The sequence below is a fragment of the Rhinichthys klamathensis genome, unplaced genomic scaffold (assembly GCF_029890125.1).
Source record: "Rhinichthys klamathensis goyatoka isolate OS25496 unplaced genomic scaffold, OSU_Roscu_1.1 h1tg000240l_1, whole genome shotgun sequence".
Classification (NCBI taxonomy): domain Eukaryota; kingdom Metazoa; phylum Chordata; class Actinopteri; order Cypriniformes; family Leuciscidae; genus Rhinichthys; species Rhinichthys klamathensis.
Window position 1 is genome coordinate 2,839,886 of NW_026606762.1, and position 18,821 is coordinate 2,858,706.

General features: G+C 43.9%; 1 protein-coding gene across 1 annotated transcript; it reads left to right on the forward strand.

The window, feature by feature from the left end:
• Positions 1-14,131: 14,131 nt before the first annotated feature.
• LOC130100337 (beta-1,3-galactosyltransferase 2) lies at positions 14,132-16,445 on the forward strand. Its single transcript, XM_056265765.1, has 2 exons — positions 14,132-14,229; positions 15,074-16,445. The coding sequence occupies exons 1-2, from the start codon at positions 14,204-14,206 to the stop codon at positions 16,188-16,190; spliced, it is 1,143 nt and encodes a 380-aa protein (XP_056121740.1). The 5' UTR covers positions 14,132-14,203; the 3' UTR covers positions 16,191-16,445.
• The last annotated feature ends 2,376 nt before the right edge of the window (positions 16,446-18,821 follow it).

The window sequence follows — 18,821 nt, forward strand, 5'->3', positions numbered from 1 at the left end:
CGGTAGATAATTTGGCCGGGGATTTTTACGCGGATGTTGGGAGAAAAACACTGACATTCTGGATTCGGACGGCAATAAAATCACTGACTAACTGTAAATGTTGAAAATATCTTATGTCCCTATGAGAAACAATTACCGGCCGAATAGGGCTATTGGAGATCAAATACAAATTGCTTATCCAATATTTCAAAATTGCTTTGAAGCTAGAAAAACATGTTATGGGGCATAGCTAATGTAAAAGCTTTAGGCTAATGTTTAAATTCATCCTCTATATAGCCATTATGGCATATGTCATACATTTTTTATAAAATAATGTAATTTGTGGAATAGCCTAGGTAATCGCGCCTATGCGTGTTTAAACTTTCATGACGTAATCGAAACCTACTAGGCTACAGCGCATGCGTGTTCAAACGTCAACTACGTATATTTGATATCAATGACATCATCGCGCTACAGACTGCAGCGAGGGGAGCGAAATCTGATCGGATTACTTTTTGACATGCTTGCCGAGAAAGGCTTACCAAGGCTTTTCACGTTTTTTGTGTTGGTAGATGCATCGGATAGCACTTAAACACTGGGAAAAGATTTTCATGATATGTCACCTTTAAAATACAAACTAGTATTTTTTATTTCAAATAGGCTACATGTAGGCTATATGAAATACTGCCCATCCCTCTTAGTGTATGCCTATGTACTATTTTAAAAACAATAAAATGTTCTTTTATTTATTTCTCTAATTTTTCTTTTTCACCGGTAGGCTAATCTGTAGGCCTGTGTGAATGTAATGAAGCGCACGGCCAAAGGAATATCCACAAAAACAGTCTTTAATCAAAATCCAATTGGGAATCACGCAGGAGAATCATAAGGAGGAAAGATCCACAACCATAAACATCAACGATACCAGAAAGAGGAACAGAACGAAACTCAGGGCTCAACTTAACGCCTTTTGACTTTCTCAGTTTGTGTAAATCCACTTAAGGTTCAGAGTATTTGTTTTTTCCCACAATAATTTCACACGTCTAATACAATTTTCTGGTTTTGTTTCAGTAGCCTAATATGAAATGTGACAACATGCCCTAATGGGTGGGGTACATTGTAACATGACCATTTGACAGAATTAAAATCTGATCTAATCAAAAATTAAACAAGACAAATGGAAATATTTTCTCAATAAAATTTCCAACAGTGTGACAACATCCCCCGCCGGCACACCTGTGATTTAAACCCGGCTAGTGTCTTCTGCTGTAAGATTAGCATTAAAGGGGTCATGAACTGGCTTTTTAAATTGTTTTATATTGTTGTCTGAGGTCAACTTATGACGTTCGCTTGGTTTTTACATAAAAAACATCAAAATGAATAAGTAATAGGCTATTTTCTACCCTAGTTTTGAGCCTAGCTCAAAAACGCTCGGTTTTTATGGGCGTCTCGCATTGAAGACTTGGAAGTAAACGCCCACTGCTGTGAGTGGATAACAGTTTTGCATATTATAATGAGTTTCGTGTAATGCGCGAATCGGTGGGCGGGGCTAAACCGGCCGTGTTGAAAGTCCCTGTAAAGTCAAAATTTTGTATGTGTTCTGAGTTTGTCACACCACAGAAAATTGTGTTATTAGCCACCCTGCCAAATTTGAATGATGAAAAAAGCCAGCAAGTACATACAATAAGCTATCAAAATCTTGAAAAAATGAGCAGTAGTCTCTGCTCTCAAACGCTGGGGGCGTGTCCGCTGGCTGCGCTGAAACCAAGCCTACTCGCGGGAAAGCTGCCGTCGCCACACTCAACTCTACAGCCAGAATAGATGCTCGCACGGTGGGCACGCACTGCCGATGATGGCACCAGTTGTCGGCGCGACGGGAGGATGAATGCCGAGGCGGAAGATAGTCGGTTCGGCCCCATTCACCAGTAACAGCGGATTATCAGTGAATGTCTCAGTTGTCTCCGACGAAAGTTTATAAAACTATCCCGTGTAAAATGATCACTTACAGAGGCGGGTTTTGGCAGTGATCCTCAGCTCTCGATCAAGGTTGGCTCTTCACAAAATTAATCCACTTCTTCTTGATGTAATCGTTTTTCGGATATTTAGATAAGGACACCGATATGTTTTGTATGTAATCCGGTGATCGCATCCAGGTAGTAGGCCTACGCATTTCCGTGACGAAGGCATAGCTAGCTAGCAATCTGTAGGCTGCTGTAGTAACTAATAGTACTGACCGTAACTCACGATTGAGCGGCAAAACTGATGTGAATTGTTAGGGGAGCGGACAGCCTCAGTGGCTCCAGTGCGTCATCAAGTAGTTGCGTGTCCAGGAGCTCAGGGGCTCCAGTGCGTCATCGAGCCCCGTTTTAGCCCCGCCCAAAAAATCCGTAAAATATCAATGGTGAAAAACTGTTTAACGGTCTAACTCCACAATTCAGTACTTCACAGTTCACAGTCTTTGTAATATGTTTTAGCAATACATTTCTAACATTTATAGTGTGTTTAGATTTTTTTTTTAAATTGCCTTTACAGGGACTTGAAGTAGGCGTTGATCTTCTTCTGCGGGGGTGGTGTTTTATCCTCTTTGTCGTCACAGTTCCCCACTTTGAAAAACGTTCAGTTATGCATATAACTACTGTTCCCATTCAGTCGGTCAACTCGGTACAACACATTACTATGGGATATCGCGCTCTAGCGCCATCTGCTGAAGACACCTTTATTCACGCCGGAAAGGCCAATGACGCATGACGACGTGGGCGGGGCTACCTGCCCACAGCTTATAAATGCAGTCGTATGCGTCATTCCCTTTGTTCAGTCCAGCTCTTCACCGGGATCCCGACTGCGCGGGGCCCAGAGGTGTTGTACCTCGTTTCCCTCCTTCTGGGAACAGTAGTTATATGCATAACTCAACGTTCCCATTCAGTCGGTCAACTCGGTACAACACATTACTATGGGACTTATATTCACGCCCCGCCAAGTCACTGAACTAAACGTAAGGGACCAGCACCGCCACATGACCCTTTTTCAAAAGAGCGACGGCCCCTGGTTAAAGGATCCCTGCGGTGAGCATGGCATGAGTTACCATCGCCGCAGTGAGATCTTGCCGGTACACCGGACAAACGTGCGCAGTGATGCCTATAACTGGCATCCGCACGAAAATCTTAAGCCAAACCCATGACATTTCCATGCCCTAGAGTGCTCACACACCCCTCCAGGCAGAACCAACTCTTTATCTGCTATAGACAGCTTTCTACAATTCCATGTGAAAGACATCGCTTAGATGGCGGCTTCTCACTTGCCGAGTTGGAAAACATGACAAAAGGCTGGTCAGACAAGCGTTTAGCCTGTATCTGCTCAATGTACATGCGTATAACTCGCATAGGGCACAAAGCAAGTCTCCTGTCTTCCTCTGAGTCAGAGATTTTACAGGGCAGGCAGCTCGAACGAGAGCGCACTCCCGACATGACTTTGGGCAAAGACGTCGAGTTCGGACACATCACCAAACGCAAATCAGGTGCAAAAGGAATGCATCAATAGCGCATGAAGATTACCAATAACAGGGCAGCATCCTTATATTCAAGGATTCTAAAGGCTCAAACGGAGGTTAACATATAGCCTCCAGATCTACCATTAGGTCATGATGATACTATTAAATTTTGTAACAAGCCTAAAAACGCAGACCTTAAAGCCCAAAGTATACTTCGGCTATCCGCGTTACGCACACCGTCTGCATGACGTAATTTACGTCAGGATGGTCTACTGTGCGTGTGCAACACTGCGCAAGTGACTTGCTTGCTTGGGAACAAAGTTCACCAGCAAGTGAGCACGGAGGATGTGTTTTTCCACGCTCACGGCAGCCAAAGTAGTATACTTTGAAAGGCTTGCACACTAAACTGTGCACAAGATGTAGTGAATATGGAAAATGGAAACAAAGTTCCCTAGCATGTTTCACATGCGCAAAACATGTATTTCTGTCCTTATGGCCAAAGGAGTACAGTATACCCTGAAAAGCTTGCGCTCCAAACTGTGCGTGAGAGGGAGCGAAACTCTGGAGTTCCATGAACATCCGCACGCTGTCCATGTGATGTAATTATCCCCATCAGGAGAGTCTGCGGATGTCTGCGCACGCCGTCCATGTGAGGCCCAATTTTTGTGACCGAGGAGGGTGTACGCACAACAGCGCATGTGTGAGTGACACGAATGAAGAATTTATATAGCGCATTTCTTATGTACTGCCGTACACCCAAAGCGCTTCACAATCATGTCAGGGGTCTCTCCTCAACCAACGCCAGTATGCAGCATCCACTTAGACGATGCGGCGGGAGCCCCAGTAAAACAGCGCCAGTGTGCTTACCACACACCAGCTATAGGTAGGAGAGAGAGTACTTGAAAACCAAAGTACTTGAAAACCAAATACACTAGATAGTGCACATGTGCAGAAAATGTTCTTCTACCCACGCGGCCAAAGGAGTATACTTTGAAAAGCTCACGCTCTCAAAATGTAGTATATCCGGGTCCTTTAAGAAACCAAAGATGCGTGTTTTGGCGAGGAACCATTCATGTGCTTATGACATTAATATGCTCATGACAAGCCGCAACGGTCGTCAAATAAAGTTCCAGCGTGGAATGTTTTTTTTTTTTTTTTTTGGAGAAGAAATCAGTATCCCCTCAATGGGGCACTGTTATGGCGATACAGGTCTTCACCTGCACCAAGCTTCAAATACGCTCTACTTCAACGCAATGCACTTCAAAATGCAAGCACTCTGTTTTGTAGCTTCAATCAGATTCTCCCTCTCTCAACTGGTTGGCCCCTAGAGACCACGGTGCTGGCCTGCGGGCCGAGGGTGCAGAATCTGCCTCCTGCCTGGGACGGCAGGTCCCTGCATAGGGAAAGACACCACAGTGTCCTTAACAGCAGCGTCATGATGCTTGTGTACCATGTCTTTGCTGGGCAGTAAGAAGTCCCCAAAATCAGTGACAGACCCTTCTGCGTACACCAGAGTCCTGGGCTAAGCTGTGACAGGGCATTCACCCCCAGCGGGGCACTTCTGTCAATAATCAAGAAAACAGTGGGTGGCCCGTGTTTTCTGCAAATGTAAAAATATCCACCTCGGCCTTGCCAAAACCAATCCCAGATCTGCGCGACAATTCAAGTGTGCATGCACATGCCACTCCAGGGGAGACTCCGGTCTACCCCGTATCAAGAGCATCCGTGCCGCTTGCAGCAGGGACAGTGGGGGAGTGAGGGAGTACCCCCTTGCCTGCTTATATACGACCACTGTCGTATTTTTCATTCCGAATAACATGTTTGCCCTGTTGGGCCAAGTGTTTCATTATCAGGAGAACTACTCCAAAAAGTTTATGTGACACTCTTACAGCACTGGTTTCACCACTCTCTTGCAGAGTTCCTTGTTTGTGTCGTGATGCATTTGTCATCACTACTACACATGACGTAACTCTGCCCAGGGAAATTCCTTCTGTCAACAGATTCAGGTTTCCCAGGGTGGTAGGTATTGGAGCCTGAACGCACAAAGGCGCTACCGACATATGCTTAAATGTCGCATGGCCTACAGCAAACTACCGAGCGGCCAGCGCCGGCATTGCAGCCATGCAAGCCATGAGCCCCAGCAGTCTTAATACTGTGAGAAGAAGAAAACGTGCTTGCCTCCCCAGCCAAAACTGAGCCAGACAGCGAAAATCATCTGCCCTCTGTTCGGTTCTGCATCTATCTCCAGACCGAGATTGAACAGGCCGAGATATAAGAGCCCCTTTTGAGATTATCTGGAATCCTAGAGCTTGTAAATGTAAAACAAGTGTACGTGTTTGTAACATTGCTTGTTCCATGCTGTCTTAAGCCAGGAGCAGTTTGTCCAAATAGGTGAACGATATTATGCTCTGATGGCACAGCAGGACAACCACCGCTTCTGCACATCTTCCAGATATGCACGGTGCTATAGGGATTTATTTCAGTAATTCAACTTAAAAGGTGAAACTAATATATATTAAATAGACTCATTACATGCAAAGTGAGATATTTCAAGCCTTTATTTGTTATAATTTTGATGATTATGAAAACCCCAAATTCAAAATTAGAATATTGTGAAAAGGTTTTCATAAGAAAAAAAAAAAATCCCCTCGGCGGAGACCTCAGAAAATGTTCTGTGGTCCGGGTGGATTGTGGTATGCATCAGCAAATACACCAATGTAAGCCATACCTGAGGATGCAGAGGGCATAACAGGTGATATACTGCAAGCATTTCTGAACTTGTAACACATTAAAGTGTGTTCATCTGCTGTAAAACTAAGATAGGGTGCAAAACCCTGTTTTGTTTTGTTTGTTTTTTTATGGGGGAGGAATTAATGGCTGATAAACCTCTTCCTCCATTCGCTTGTGGCAAAGCCTGAGTTGCCTTTTATTTTTATTTTTGCAGAGGAGAACACTGATTTCCCCTCTCAGTACTGGGGAAGCCCTCTCGGACCCGAAGTTGCAGTTACTCCACCGAAACAGAGGCGGGCACGAGAGAGACCGCAGCCGACAGCCCTACTGGAATCGTCCGAAGAAGCCAAGGTGTTCGTGCGCGTGCGCGCGCGCGCCACAGCGGCTCGAGGCAGACAGCTAGGATTCCAGACCCAGGCATCACCTAGTCCTAGGGAACCCCACGTCCTATTGCAAACATTGCTCAGCTATATTGCATATCACTACATTTTCCTTCTCTGTCGGCACACGACCAGACTACGAGGTTAGCGATTCCAATGCATTGTTTTGACAAGCAAACACATGAGGCTTTGTATGCTGGACACACATTTTTTTTATTGACAACATACTTCAAAATAAATGAACCCGCTATCTTGCAGGCTTATTTTTACCCAATCTGTATAGATCTACAGGCGAGTTCTCATCCACTGTTTCTCTGTATCAGGCCAGGTCACTCGACCGACAAACTTTGTTGCCGCACTCGAATACAGATTGATGCAAGGGCCATCATTTCACTTCCACCCTTCTCGGGGGAGCCGTGATCTGTCCTGCTTACAATATATATATACAGTATCATCAGAGCTTTCCTCGCCCGCATCCAGTGAGACAGAATTCAGACTCAAGGCAGCCAGAGGAATGTAGTCGTGAACACTACACCGACACTCCTCGGCCTCTATACGATCGTCCGACTTTCCCTGGCCTCCAAAAACGGTGATCGCCGCATCTGGATTAGTACCCGAAGACAGGAGCAGACCGTGTTTGGCCACTGTCCCGCCGAGCACGTGCTACACGTCGCTCGAGTGCACAACGATAGAGCTGCCGGTAGCGCACAGCACACATGCATTGGGATTGGAGAGATTCCAAACACACCGAGTTTGGATGTAATAACACATGTAATGAGTTACATTATATCCTAATATACACCCACATAACTTATGTTTAGATATTTCTCATGAAAAAGTGTTAGCCATTTGTTAGTTGTGCTAAACTCGAGCTAAAAACTTCTCTTTTATGCCTTTTCCTTCAACAATAGTAACCATCGTGGGTTTTCTTGTGAACGTGGCATGTTTTAACATTTTTGTTTGAGAAAAACGTCTCAGGTTACTACTGTAACCATAGTTCCCTGAGAAAGGGAACGAGACGATGCGTCATCGACGCTTTGGGAACGCCCCCAGCGTGAATGCGTCTGAGCATCAATGTCAACTAGTCCAATGGAAAGAATGAGCGTCACGGGCGGGTGACGTCATGACTAGGAAGGCATAAGAGCACATCCGGTGAAACGCGGCATTAGCTTCAAAAAGTCGAAGCAAGCCGATCACAGGGATGCAGGAAGTATGGCAGGGTGACGCATCGTCTCGTTCCCTTTCTCAGGGAACTATGGTTACAGTAGTAACCTGAGATGTTCCCTTTCGAGGGAACTCGCGATGCGTCATCGACGCTTTGGGAACGAGAATACCCAAAACGCCAGAATTCCAAGTACCTGAGTGTCAGTCTGTTGGAACTAAGCACTAAGCACCTGAGAACCTGGGGCAGCATCCAGGTCCAAACTGTAAAACCTGACGAATGTGAGCGGTGAGGACCAGCCTGCCGCATCACAAACGTCTTGAAGAGAAACTCCAAATAGTAAGGCTTTAGAGGCCGCCATACCCCTCGTAGAGTGAGCTCTGACCGCCAAAGGACACGGCTGGTCAAAGTACTCGTATGCAAGTGAAATAGCCTCAACTATCCACTTACTAACCATCTGTTTAAAAGCAGGAAGACCCTTCTTAGGTGATCCAAAGCAAATAAATAACTGGTCGGACTTCCTCATTGAAGATGTCCGATGAACATAAGTATCCAGTGCTCGCACTGGACACAAGAGGTTCAGCCTTTCCTGGTCCGCAGATGTAAAAGGAGGACAGAAACCTGCAGCACAATAGGCCTCGGAATAATGGTAGGCACCTTTGGAACATATCCAAGTTTCGGGTAAGATTGCCTTGGCCATCCCCGGTGCACTCAAGGCAGGTGGGGACCGAAAGGGCCTGAAGGTCTGACTCTAATAGGGACGAAATAGCTAGCAGAAAATAGTCTTAAAAGAAAGGAACTTCTCTGAGACCAAATCTAAGGGCTCGAAGGGAGCCCCAGATAGGCCTTCTAGAACTATTGCAAGGTCCCAAGCCAGTACCCTAGTGCAAGTTGCAGGCCTCAGCCTCAAAGTGCCACGAAGGAAACGAGTGATCAGGGGGTCTCGACCCAAAAATGTACTACCCACCAGGGCGTGGAAAGCCGCAATGGCCGCCACGTATACCTTAAGCGTGGAAGGACATAGACCTGATACAAAGCGTTCTTGCAGAAACTCGAATACTGTGTTTACTGAACAGTTAACCGGATCCCACTGACGCTGGTAACACCAAGAAGTGAAAAACTCTCGAAATAGTGAATATAGTTTCCTTGTAGCGGGAGCTCTGGAGTTTAGAATGGTCTCAACAACCTTGGTTGAGAGACCACTCTCTATGAGTTGGGCCCCCTCAGAGGCCAAACCCACAGTTTCCAAATCCCCTGCCGGGGGTGCAATATTGCATCCCCTGCCTGAGACAGAAGGTCTCTCCTGATCGGGACCTCCAAGGGAGGTCCGTCGAGGAGAAAAATTAGGTCCGCAAACCAAATTCAGCTCGGCCAGGGTGGTGCTACTAAATAGGCTTATTCCATCCTGGCGGAATCACTCCAGAACTCCTGGGAGCAGAGCAACAGGGGGAAATGCGTACAGACGTAGCCTCAGCCACGTCTGCACCATAGCAACCAGCCCCGAGGGGACTGGTTGAGTGAGGGATAACCAGAGTGGACAGTGCGTCATATGCTGAGACGAGAACAAATCCACTTCTGCCTGGCCATAAAACTCCCATATTTGCTCCACCGCCTCGGGGTGGAGTCCCCTGGCCTCAGCCCCTGCCTCGACAGGGTGTCTGCTCCAATATTCTGGCCCCCCTGGAATATACACTGCCCTCAGACAGCGTAATTTCCTGAGGGACCAAAATAATAGGCCACCAACGTGTTGTCTGTGGGTCAAGAACCAGAGTTTTCTCCATATAACCAAGGCGCGGGGATACTGCCGCGTGATCTTGATCGTACGGAGTGGGTTTCCCCTCAGGGAGAACCCTCTGGTCCTGAGCCACCACTGTAAAGGTCTCACGTACAGCAGGTCAAAGGGTATCACATTGAACGCTGCTGCCCTGAGGCCTAACAGTCACTGTTTCAGAACAACACATGATGGCCCCTCAGGTCTGGGAGGAGATGTCTCAACGCATTGAAGACGACCATCATCTCTAGGCAATTCATGTGCCAAGCGAGATGATGACTCCTCCCAAGCCCTGAGCTGAGCGGCCTTCCAATACCGCTCCCCAGCCGGTGAGGGAAGCATCTGTCGAGATAGCAACTCGATGGCAAAGAGCTCCCAACACCGGACCCTGGGTTAAGAACCAGTGTTTCCTCCATATAACCAAGGCACGAAGGCACCGCCGCGTGATCTTGATCATACGAAGTGGGTTTCCCCTCGGGGAGAACCCTCTGGTCCTGAGCCACCACTGCAAAGGTCTCATGTACAGCAGGCCAAAAGGTATCCCGTTGGACGCTACTGCCACAAGACCCAACAGTCTCTCGAACTGTTTTACAGTGCGTGACTGGCCTAGCCTCAGCTCTTTTGTGGCTGTTAGGATAGCAGCTACACGAACGGGCGACAGAGTGGCCCGCATCGTCACTGAATCCCATACCACACCAAGGAAAGTGGTTCTCTGTACTGGAGAAAGCACACTCTTCTTGGCATTGAGCCTCAACCCCAACATCTGCATATGAGCGAGAACGACACCTCGGTGCCGAACCGCTAACTGTTCTGATTCCGCTAGAATCAGCCAGTCATCTATGCAATTCAGAATGCGTATACATTGCAGCCTGGCAGGGCCAGAGCTGCGTCTACACACTTCGTGAATGTGCGGGGTGATAGAGCTAGACCGAAAGGAAGTGCCTGATACTGGTGTTCTTTGCCCCAAAGAAAACCTCAGGAACCTCCTGTGCTGAGGGAGGATGGAGATATGGAAGTATACGTCTTTTAGATCTATCGTGACAAACCAGTCCTCCGATCTGATTTGAGTCACGATCTGTTTGAGTGTCAGCATCTTGGACTTGAGTTCCAGCACCAAACACTCCAACAGACGAAGATCTAGTAAGTGACGCAGCTCTCCATCCTTTTTTGGAGAAATGAGATAACGACTGTAAAGACCCGACGCAATGTCGGGTGAGTACACCTGCTCTATAGCTTTTTTTGCTAACAGGGCCTTTACCTCTTGCTCCATTACCAGAGCCTGCTCGGAATGCACTAACGTGAGCAACACCCCGTTGTAGCCTGGAGGACGAGAACCAAATCTGCCTCTTACTACTAACTGCAGGACCCATAGAGATATATTTGGCAGTAGCTAATGCGCTGCCAGAAAATCTACCAAGGGAACCAGCCCCTCGAGGCTGGCCTCTGATGTAATAAAGACAGCCAGCTCGGGGACCTGAAGCATACTGGCAGGAACCACCCGAACTGACTGTTTTTGAACCCCCCTCAGAGGGCGCGAGTCCGACGCAACGTCGAGTTGACGCTGCGCCAGAAGCTCGCTTGGAGACCGCTGCGCCCCGAGCACCAAGGGTGGCGGGTTGGCAGAACGATCCCCTGAGGGCACCGAGATGGAAAGGGCACCGTATAATGAGGTGTACACCATTCCACCCCGATTGGGGCTGCCCTCACCGGTCTGACGCCGGTGGCGCCAGACCTTTTCCTTCGAGCCGAAGCTTTCTCAGCATGAAGAACGGTCCTCGGATCCGGCTTCTGCTTTGAAGGCTTTGGCTGCTGTGTTGTGTATGAGAAACTAGACGGCTGGAGCTGCTCACGCCCAGCAGCCCCAGGGGGTTGGACATAGCGAGGGAGAGATTATATTGTATCTTTCTCCATGATTCCCATCAAATTGAGCCAGAGGTGTCTCTCAGTGACCACAAGGGCTGCCATCCCTGAGAGATAAATCCGTGGCCCGACGAAGTTCTCAAACCCCATCGGGCCAAACTCCCTCACTTCTGTCCAAATACCACAGCAGGTCAGCCTGATATGCTTGTAGCACTGCTATAGTGTGCAAGCAGGCTCCTGCTAGACCCACTGCCGTAAATGCTTTTCCCACTAGATTAAAAATAGTTTTCTTTAATGGTTTAGTGAGAGAAGCCGACGCCTTTCATTGTCGATACTGAACCGGGAGACAGATAGCTCGCAAGCGTCTGTTCTAACCGGGGTATTGCCCCATAGCCATACTCTCTTAACCCCCTAATATCTGAATATACATGAATGTGGGGGCTAAAAAACAAGAAGAGTAAGGCTTTTTCCATGATCTAGACAGCCCGCTGTGCAGATCGGGAAAAATGGAAGGCCCCGTGATGGAGGTGAACAAATAGAGGGAAGGAAACTCGTTTTATTTTTTAGAACGAGTGCCCCCTTATTTCTGCTGGCCATTAAATATTTAATTTATCTACAGCCTTACTAAACACCTCCACCAGCTTATTTTTATATATATATTTTTTATATATAATATATAAACTATCATATATATATATATATATATATATAAGGCTTATATATTTCTCATACGCTGGGGAAAGAGATGGCAAATCCACTTCCCCCATGATTGTGTACACTTTCAATGCCCAGCACATCTACCTCCTCGGAGGTAGAGCACTGAAGCATTGATTTCTCTCCCCGGGCGGAAGAGACCGCAGCGCGGGCTTCCGAGACCGGAGAGAGAGCACTGGATCCCTCGTGGAAAGGGAGGAGATAAGATCCGCGGACCCGTCTCCAACCCCGTAAAGAGATCCTATTCGCGATCCACAGGAATGCATTCTCCGCGCTGCCTCAGCAGACGCGGGTCCTGCACCCTGAGGATCGCGAGCCTGGCCACTTTCCTCGAAAAGTGACAGGCGGGAGTGGAGCATGCGAAGCGAAAGCTTCTCACAATGTTGCAATCAGCCCCCTCGGAGGCTGATACCGCATGCTCCACTCCCAAACAAACTACACAAAGCTCGTGTGTGTCCCCACCCGTTAAATAACGCGGGCAGGGAGAAGCACAGAGTTTGTAAAGTTGTTTCGCCATAACTCTTCCCAATAATATCGAACAGACAACAATAAATAGACAGAGACAGAGTAACACAGATCGCTTGCTGAGACACAGAAGCTAATACCGCGTTTCACCGGATGTGCTCTTATGCCTTCCTGGTCATGACGTCACCCGCCCGTGACGCTCATTCTTTCCATTGGACTAGTTGACATTGATGCTCAGATGCATTCACGCTGGGGGCGTTCCCAAAGCGTCGATGACGCATCGCGAGTCCTCTCGAAAGGGAACATATGAGCCATTTGCCAGCAAAGCTGAACTTGTGCTAGAAGTTTTCTCTTTCTGCCTTAGTTTCGACAAGAATCACCACTGTGGGCTTTTATTCCTGCCAAAATGTGGCGTGTTGGTGTTCCAACAGCACGGGGAAGAGCTGAAGAACAAAGGGAATGATGCATACGAATGCATTTATATGCTGTGGGCAGGTAGCCCCGCCCACGTCGTCATGCGTCATTGGCCTTTCAGGCGTGAATAAAGGTGTCTTCAGCAGATGGCGCTAGAGCGTGATATCCCATAGTAATGTGTTGTACCGAGTTGACCGACTGAATGGGAACGAGTCGTTTGCTGAGCCTGGTGTCAATAAAAGCTTTTATTGGACTAACAAGGACGTTTTCAGTTCTGAAACTTACAGGATATTCTTATAATTTGATGACCTCTTAGATGTCAAAAGCTCAAGGAAAATTTGAATTCTCAGTTCATCACCCCTTTAAAGAATGACCTCAACTGTTAAATAACAGATATAAGATTTAAATAATAGCAGATTCATCTAATTTTAAATAAACACAAAAAAACAGAGATGAAAAAATAACTTAAAATTACTTTTGCTATGGTTAAATAAATGTTCAGTGATATCTACCAAAGATTTCAGAATTTTGGCACAATTTTGTCTCTATATAGTGTTGATACAGTAGTAAATACATTTAGCTTCGTCATGCTGGCATGAAGTATTTAAAACTAGCAAACAACTAGCTAACAACAGGAATCAAACTGACCGGACATGTTAGATAAGGACTGATTAACAGTCAAGGAAACTGACTAAATTTAGGCAGGTAAAACAGGAACACAGGGGAAACAAAACCCCGAAAATCATCCACCGTAACATTAACTAAGATAAACATCTGAATAACATGAAGCCATTCACTGACTTATAAACTGGCCAAGTTAGTAATTAAAGATATTGGATTAATTGAAGTCATGCTAAGAGATTTGATTTTGAAAGCAGAGTAATTTAAATAAATAAATAAATCCCAGTCATTGTACTATGGTTGTGTTTATGTAAAGCACACAATGGCCTGCTACTATGGGATTCAAAAGACACACCTATGTTTACATATATATATATATATATATATATATATATATATATTTACTAATGTTCAAGCTTTTTTGCTTCTGTCATATCAGAATGGTCAATGGTCGCTTATTGTCTGTGATGTGGCAAAGGGGTGGAACTGGATATGCAAAACAAAGAAAAAGGTTTTACTAAACATACTTGACACTCACTCGCCAAGCCGGTTTGTCGTGGAATAGCAGAGCTGGAAAATGCATCTGAAATAACAGATTCATTGTTTCTGTAAACAGCAGAAACATGGTGGAAGTCAACGAAGAACGACGGTAAAGTACATTATTATACTGATGTGTTTAATAGTTCTCTTCTGTTTTAATTTGTGTATTGAAATTGTGAAAGCATAAAATACTTTCAGTTATAATCCGTATTGTAGCAAATGTACTGTTAATGATTCAATGTGCAAAATAGAAGTGCCATTTGGATTTAGATGAGAACAATTAGTTGGTAACACTTTACTATATAAGGTTTCATTGGTTAGCATGAACTAATAATGAAGTGCACTTCTACAGCATTTATCAATCATGGATAATGTTAGTTTCAACATTTTCTTATAAATTGTTAAAATCAAAGATTGTGTTTTTTAACATTAGTTGAACATGAACAAACAATGAACAGCTGTAACAATTAACAAAGCTAACAAAGATGAACAAATACAGTAACAAATGTTTTGCTCATTGTTAGTTCATGTTAGTTGTAAATAAAAAAAGTATTGTTGGTTTAACTTAAAAAGGTAAGTTACATGGTTGCCTTAAAATTTTTGTTCATTGAAAGTTAATACAACAAAGGAGATTGGTTTAATTATAGTAACTCAAAATATTGTGTTATCTGAACCACATTAATTATCTAAGTTGATTTGACAAAAGATAACATTTCAACAAATCATGAAAATTTTAACGTTAAATTACGTAACGTAACGTTAAATTTTAATGTTAACAAATGAAAACATATTGTAAAGTGTCATCAATAAGTTTTTATCCAGCTTGTTGTAAAACATTTTATTTTATTTTGATGCTTTTACTGGAAACCTCATCAGGAATGTGTATTAATGATAACAAAATTTTGAATGCATCGTTACATAGACATGCCAAAAGACTCGTTTTCTCTTTTCAGTCAAGTGCAATCAAATGGCGGATGCAGATATCATCATTCATATGTTATATTCACCATTTTGCTGATCATGTCGCTGTGCTACTACGTCGTCATCTATGACAACTCAGAAACCTGGAAGGCAACCGTTGGACTATTGTTTCAAAAGACATTACACAATAAGACGTCCAACGAATCGCTCAATGCGGTATCGAGAGGGATCGCTTCGCCCACTACGGTATCGAGAGGGATCGTATCGCCCACTACGGTATCGAGAGGGATTTCTGCTGAACCATGGAAACCTCCAGATCCATATTATGTGGCTTACCCATACAAATATAGCTTTGTTATTAATGAGCCAGAGAAGTGCCAGAAGGAAAATACTTTCGTGGTGTTAATAATACCAGTATCTCCAGGAAACGTGGCTGCTCGGGACGCCATCCGTTCAACGTGGGGTACGGAGAAGGTAGTGGCGGACAAGACAGTAAGTTTCCTATTTCTGATAGGTTTGCCAACTTCACAAGACAGCGAAAAGCTCCAAGAGGATTTGTTGCAGGAAAGCGAGAAGCATTATGACCTTTTACAAAGTGATTTCTGGGATAGTTACTACAATCTTACCATTAAGACAGTGGTAATGCTAGAATGGCTTTCTGCTTATTGCCAGAATGCGCACTACGCGATGAAGATCGACTCGGATATATTTCTCAATGTGAAAAAATTAGTGAATATGCTTCTGCCGGCACCAAAGCAGAACTATATGACTGGACTTGTGGCCAGGAGTGCAATGGTTTTGAGAGACCCCCATTCTAAATGGTATCTCCCAAAAACGGTTTATTCCCCGTTTCACTATCCTCCCTACGCTCTGGGTTTAGGGTATGTGTTTTCTCTGGACTTGGCAGGGAAACTTATTGAAGCAGCGCAACTCGTCAAACCGGTTTATATAGAGGATGTGTATATAGGCATGTGCATGAATCATTTAGGAATCGATTTGACCGATCCACCCGATGGAAGCCTATTCAACGTCTTCCCAGTGGAGTATAACCGCTGTCGCTATTCGAAACTCATCGCCACAACGACACAAAGCTTGACAAACCAGGTCAACTTTTGGAGGGACTTACAGACACCTGGTCCGTATTGCTAACAACAATTTGTGTACTGGTCACATGACTTACAGGCAAACCAAAAAGTATTCAGACACCAGATATATTTTTTATATATATTTTTTTTACTAGTGCGTGCAGGACTCAATAGTTCATTTATGTAAGTGAGGATAGCAAAATAAAGCAAACTGTGACATATTATACCCAAAGATTCCTCATACCAGTAAAACGTATACAATTTTTATGATGGATATATTATCAAGCTCCCAAATAATTGGGTATAAGGTTTTTTCCCCCAAAAAATAAAAAGTCATGCCACAGAGGGCTAATTCTAATACTAATAAGTATTATCTAATTGTGTAGTTACATTTTACAGCTGACAGATATTCAACATAATTCATGTGTGAGGAAGTCTAGCAGAAGGACGGACAAAACCAGTGAAATATCAAGTGATTTGGTAACTCTGAGTTCTTGTCATATTTATAGGGAATAAACTTTGATATTGTGAGAAATGTTGTCATTTGTCATGAATGAAACACCAAAAACACAAAACCTGGGTTCAGATCTAAGATGAGGAACAGCCAAATAGTGATTTAAGACGAAGATGAATTAAATTGGATTATAAACGACTAAAAAGGAATGTAAATAACTTGATGAGGTAAACATTTTTTGGTATTTTGTTGTTGTTGCTGTGCTGTTACATGTATTTGTTTATAATAACTTTTAAGGGATGTGATCAGAACTATAATGTCCGTTTTAGTAAAAGACATTTTGTCAATATTTTGTCATAAATGATAGCTCATCATTCCTGGAATCTTATTTTTAGGATCGAGGGCCTGTTTTGCGTTTCTCAAAAGCATTGTGATTCAAGTTGATCGTTTATATTTTTGGCCAATGATGCATTTGAGATACGCAGGTAAGCAAAAAAATCTAAATCCATATGCAAAGAAGAGGCCATATGGGCTAAGATATTTGTTAAACAAAATTGCTATGGTTTTGAAAGAGAGTGATAGATTTAATAAAGCTTTCAATAGCTGCACTCTGTTTATATTCTAGTTTATATTGTGTTCATTTTGTTGTAAAGTCAGAAATGCATGTAAATAAGTAAATAAATGCCACAGAAACTAGAACATATTTTAAAGGGACTCTTCATTGGTGTTTCAACTCTTTGATAATAAGTTAAAGTCCCATTTAATGCTAGAGCAACAAATTTACACACATATATAATTGATTTTATGGTTATGAAATCTACTATATTCTTAAAAATAAAAGTTTCAAAAGGGGGTTTCAGCAGCGATGATGTTGTAGGAGAAGTTGGAGAACCATTAAAAAAACATTAAAAAAATTAAAATATATATTTTTTTAGGTTGAAAAGGTTCCTTTGATGTTAAAGGTTCTTCATGGAACCATATGCCGATACATAACCTTTGTTTTCGATGCCGATAAACAACCTTTGTTTTCTAACTTCTCAAAATGATGTTCATATCAGACATTTACAACTATCAGTGTCTCATATCTTCCTTGTTTAAAATCACTTATGCTTCTACGCGGCTGTCGAATGCTCGAATCTGATTGGTTTATGAACGTCCTAAGGTGTGCAATTATTTTCAGGGAAACGCACAGCTAAAGTAGAGATTTCAGTCATTTCAAAGGTCCTTACAGCAGGGGGGAATCGCATTATATGAGATGCATTAGAAGTGAGTCCTACACATAAGAGCGTTTAAGAACAAAAACCTACTTCAGGTGTGAAAAATTGACTATGACAATAAACGACAGTCTGACAATGTTCCTGACAGACAACTGAATTAGGCTGTCAGGAAATAAATAATGCTTTACATCATGGCCGCATTCCCACCTCAGGTGTGCATTAGTTTAATTGCTTACAGCAAATTCTCCACTCAAACACGCACACACAAACGAAACGTGTTGTCAGGAATGCTTTTTGTGTCAGTGATTTTGTTGAGTTGATCTGTTTTAGGCTAAATCAACTCATTTAAACTCTGGTTCTTTCGCTTCATCGCCGTCATCCTGTCACTCACTCAGCTCTACCAAAACTCCTCAGACCAGTTTAGTCTCCAGCACACCTCAGCCAGCGATCTTCACCAGTTATGGTGAACTGCTGCGATCTCATTTATGCCAATAAATCAGGGATGGATAAACCAGGCATCTTAAAGGGATAGTTCACCCAAAATTGAAAACTCTGTCAGTAATTACTCTCCTTCATGTTGTTCCAACCCCGTAAGACTTTCGTTCATCTTCGGGACACAAATTAAGATATTTTTGATTAAATCTGAGAGCTGAATCACTCCTCCATAGGCTTCTTAAGGGATCGAAACTTGCCGGCCCAAAAGTTATTAAAGACATCGTTAAAATAGTCCGAGTGACTACAGTGGCTCAACCTTAAGTTTATCAAGCGACGAGAATACTTTTTGTGCGCAAAAAACAAACAAAAATAACGACTTTATTCAACTATTCATTTCCTTCTCTGTGGGCCTCGAGATTTTGCGTAGTGTAACAGCGCAGCGCTTCTGTGTTGTACGTCACACGCATCACACACATGACCAGCGTCGGCCAATAGTGAGCCTTGACCTTCCATAAACCATAAAAGTAAAGCGATCTGAGTTCAAATGTTCTGACACGCAAAGTGAAGCATTCACGTGACTGGAAAGAAA

Excerpts from the sequence above, each read along its gene's own strand:
- LOC130100337 (XM_056265765.1), top strand. The coding sequence starts at position 14,204 with ATGGTGGAAGTCAACGAAGAACGACG. Across the intron at positions 14,230-15,073 it reads GAAGTCAACGAAGAACGACG|TCAAGTGCAATCAAATGGCG; the intron begins GTAAAGTACATT and ends TTCTCTTTTCAG.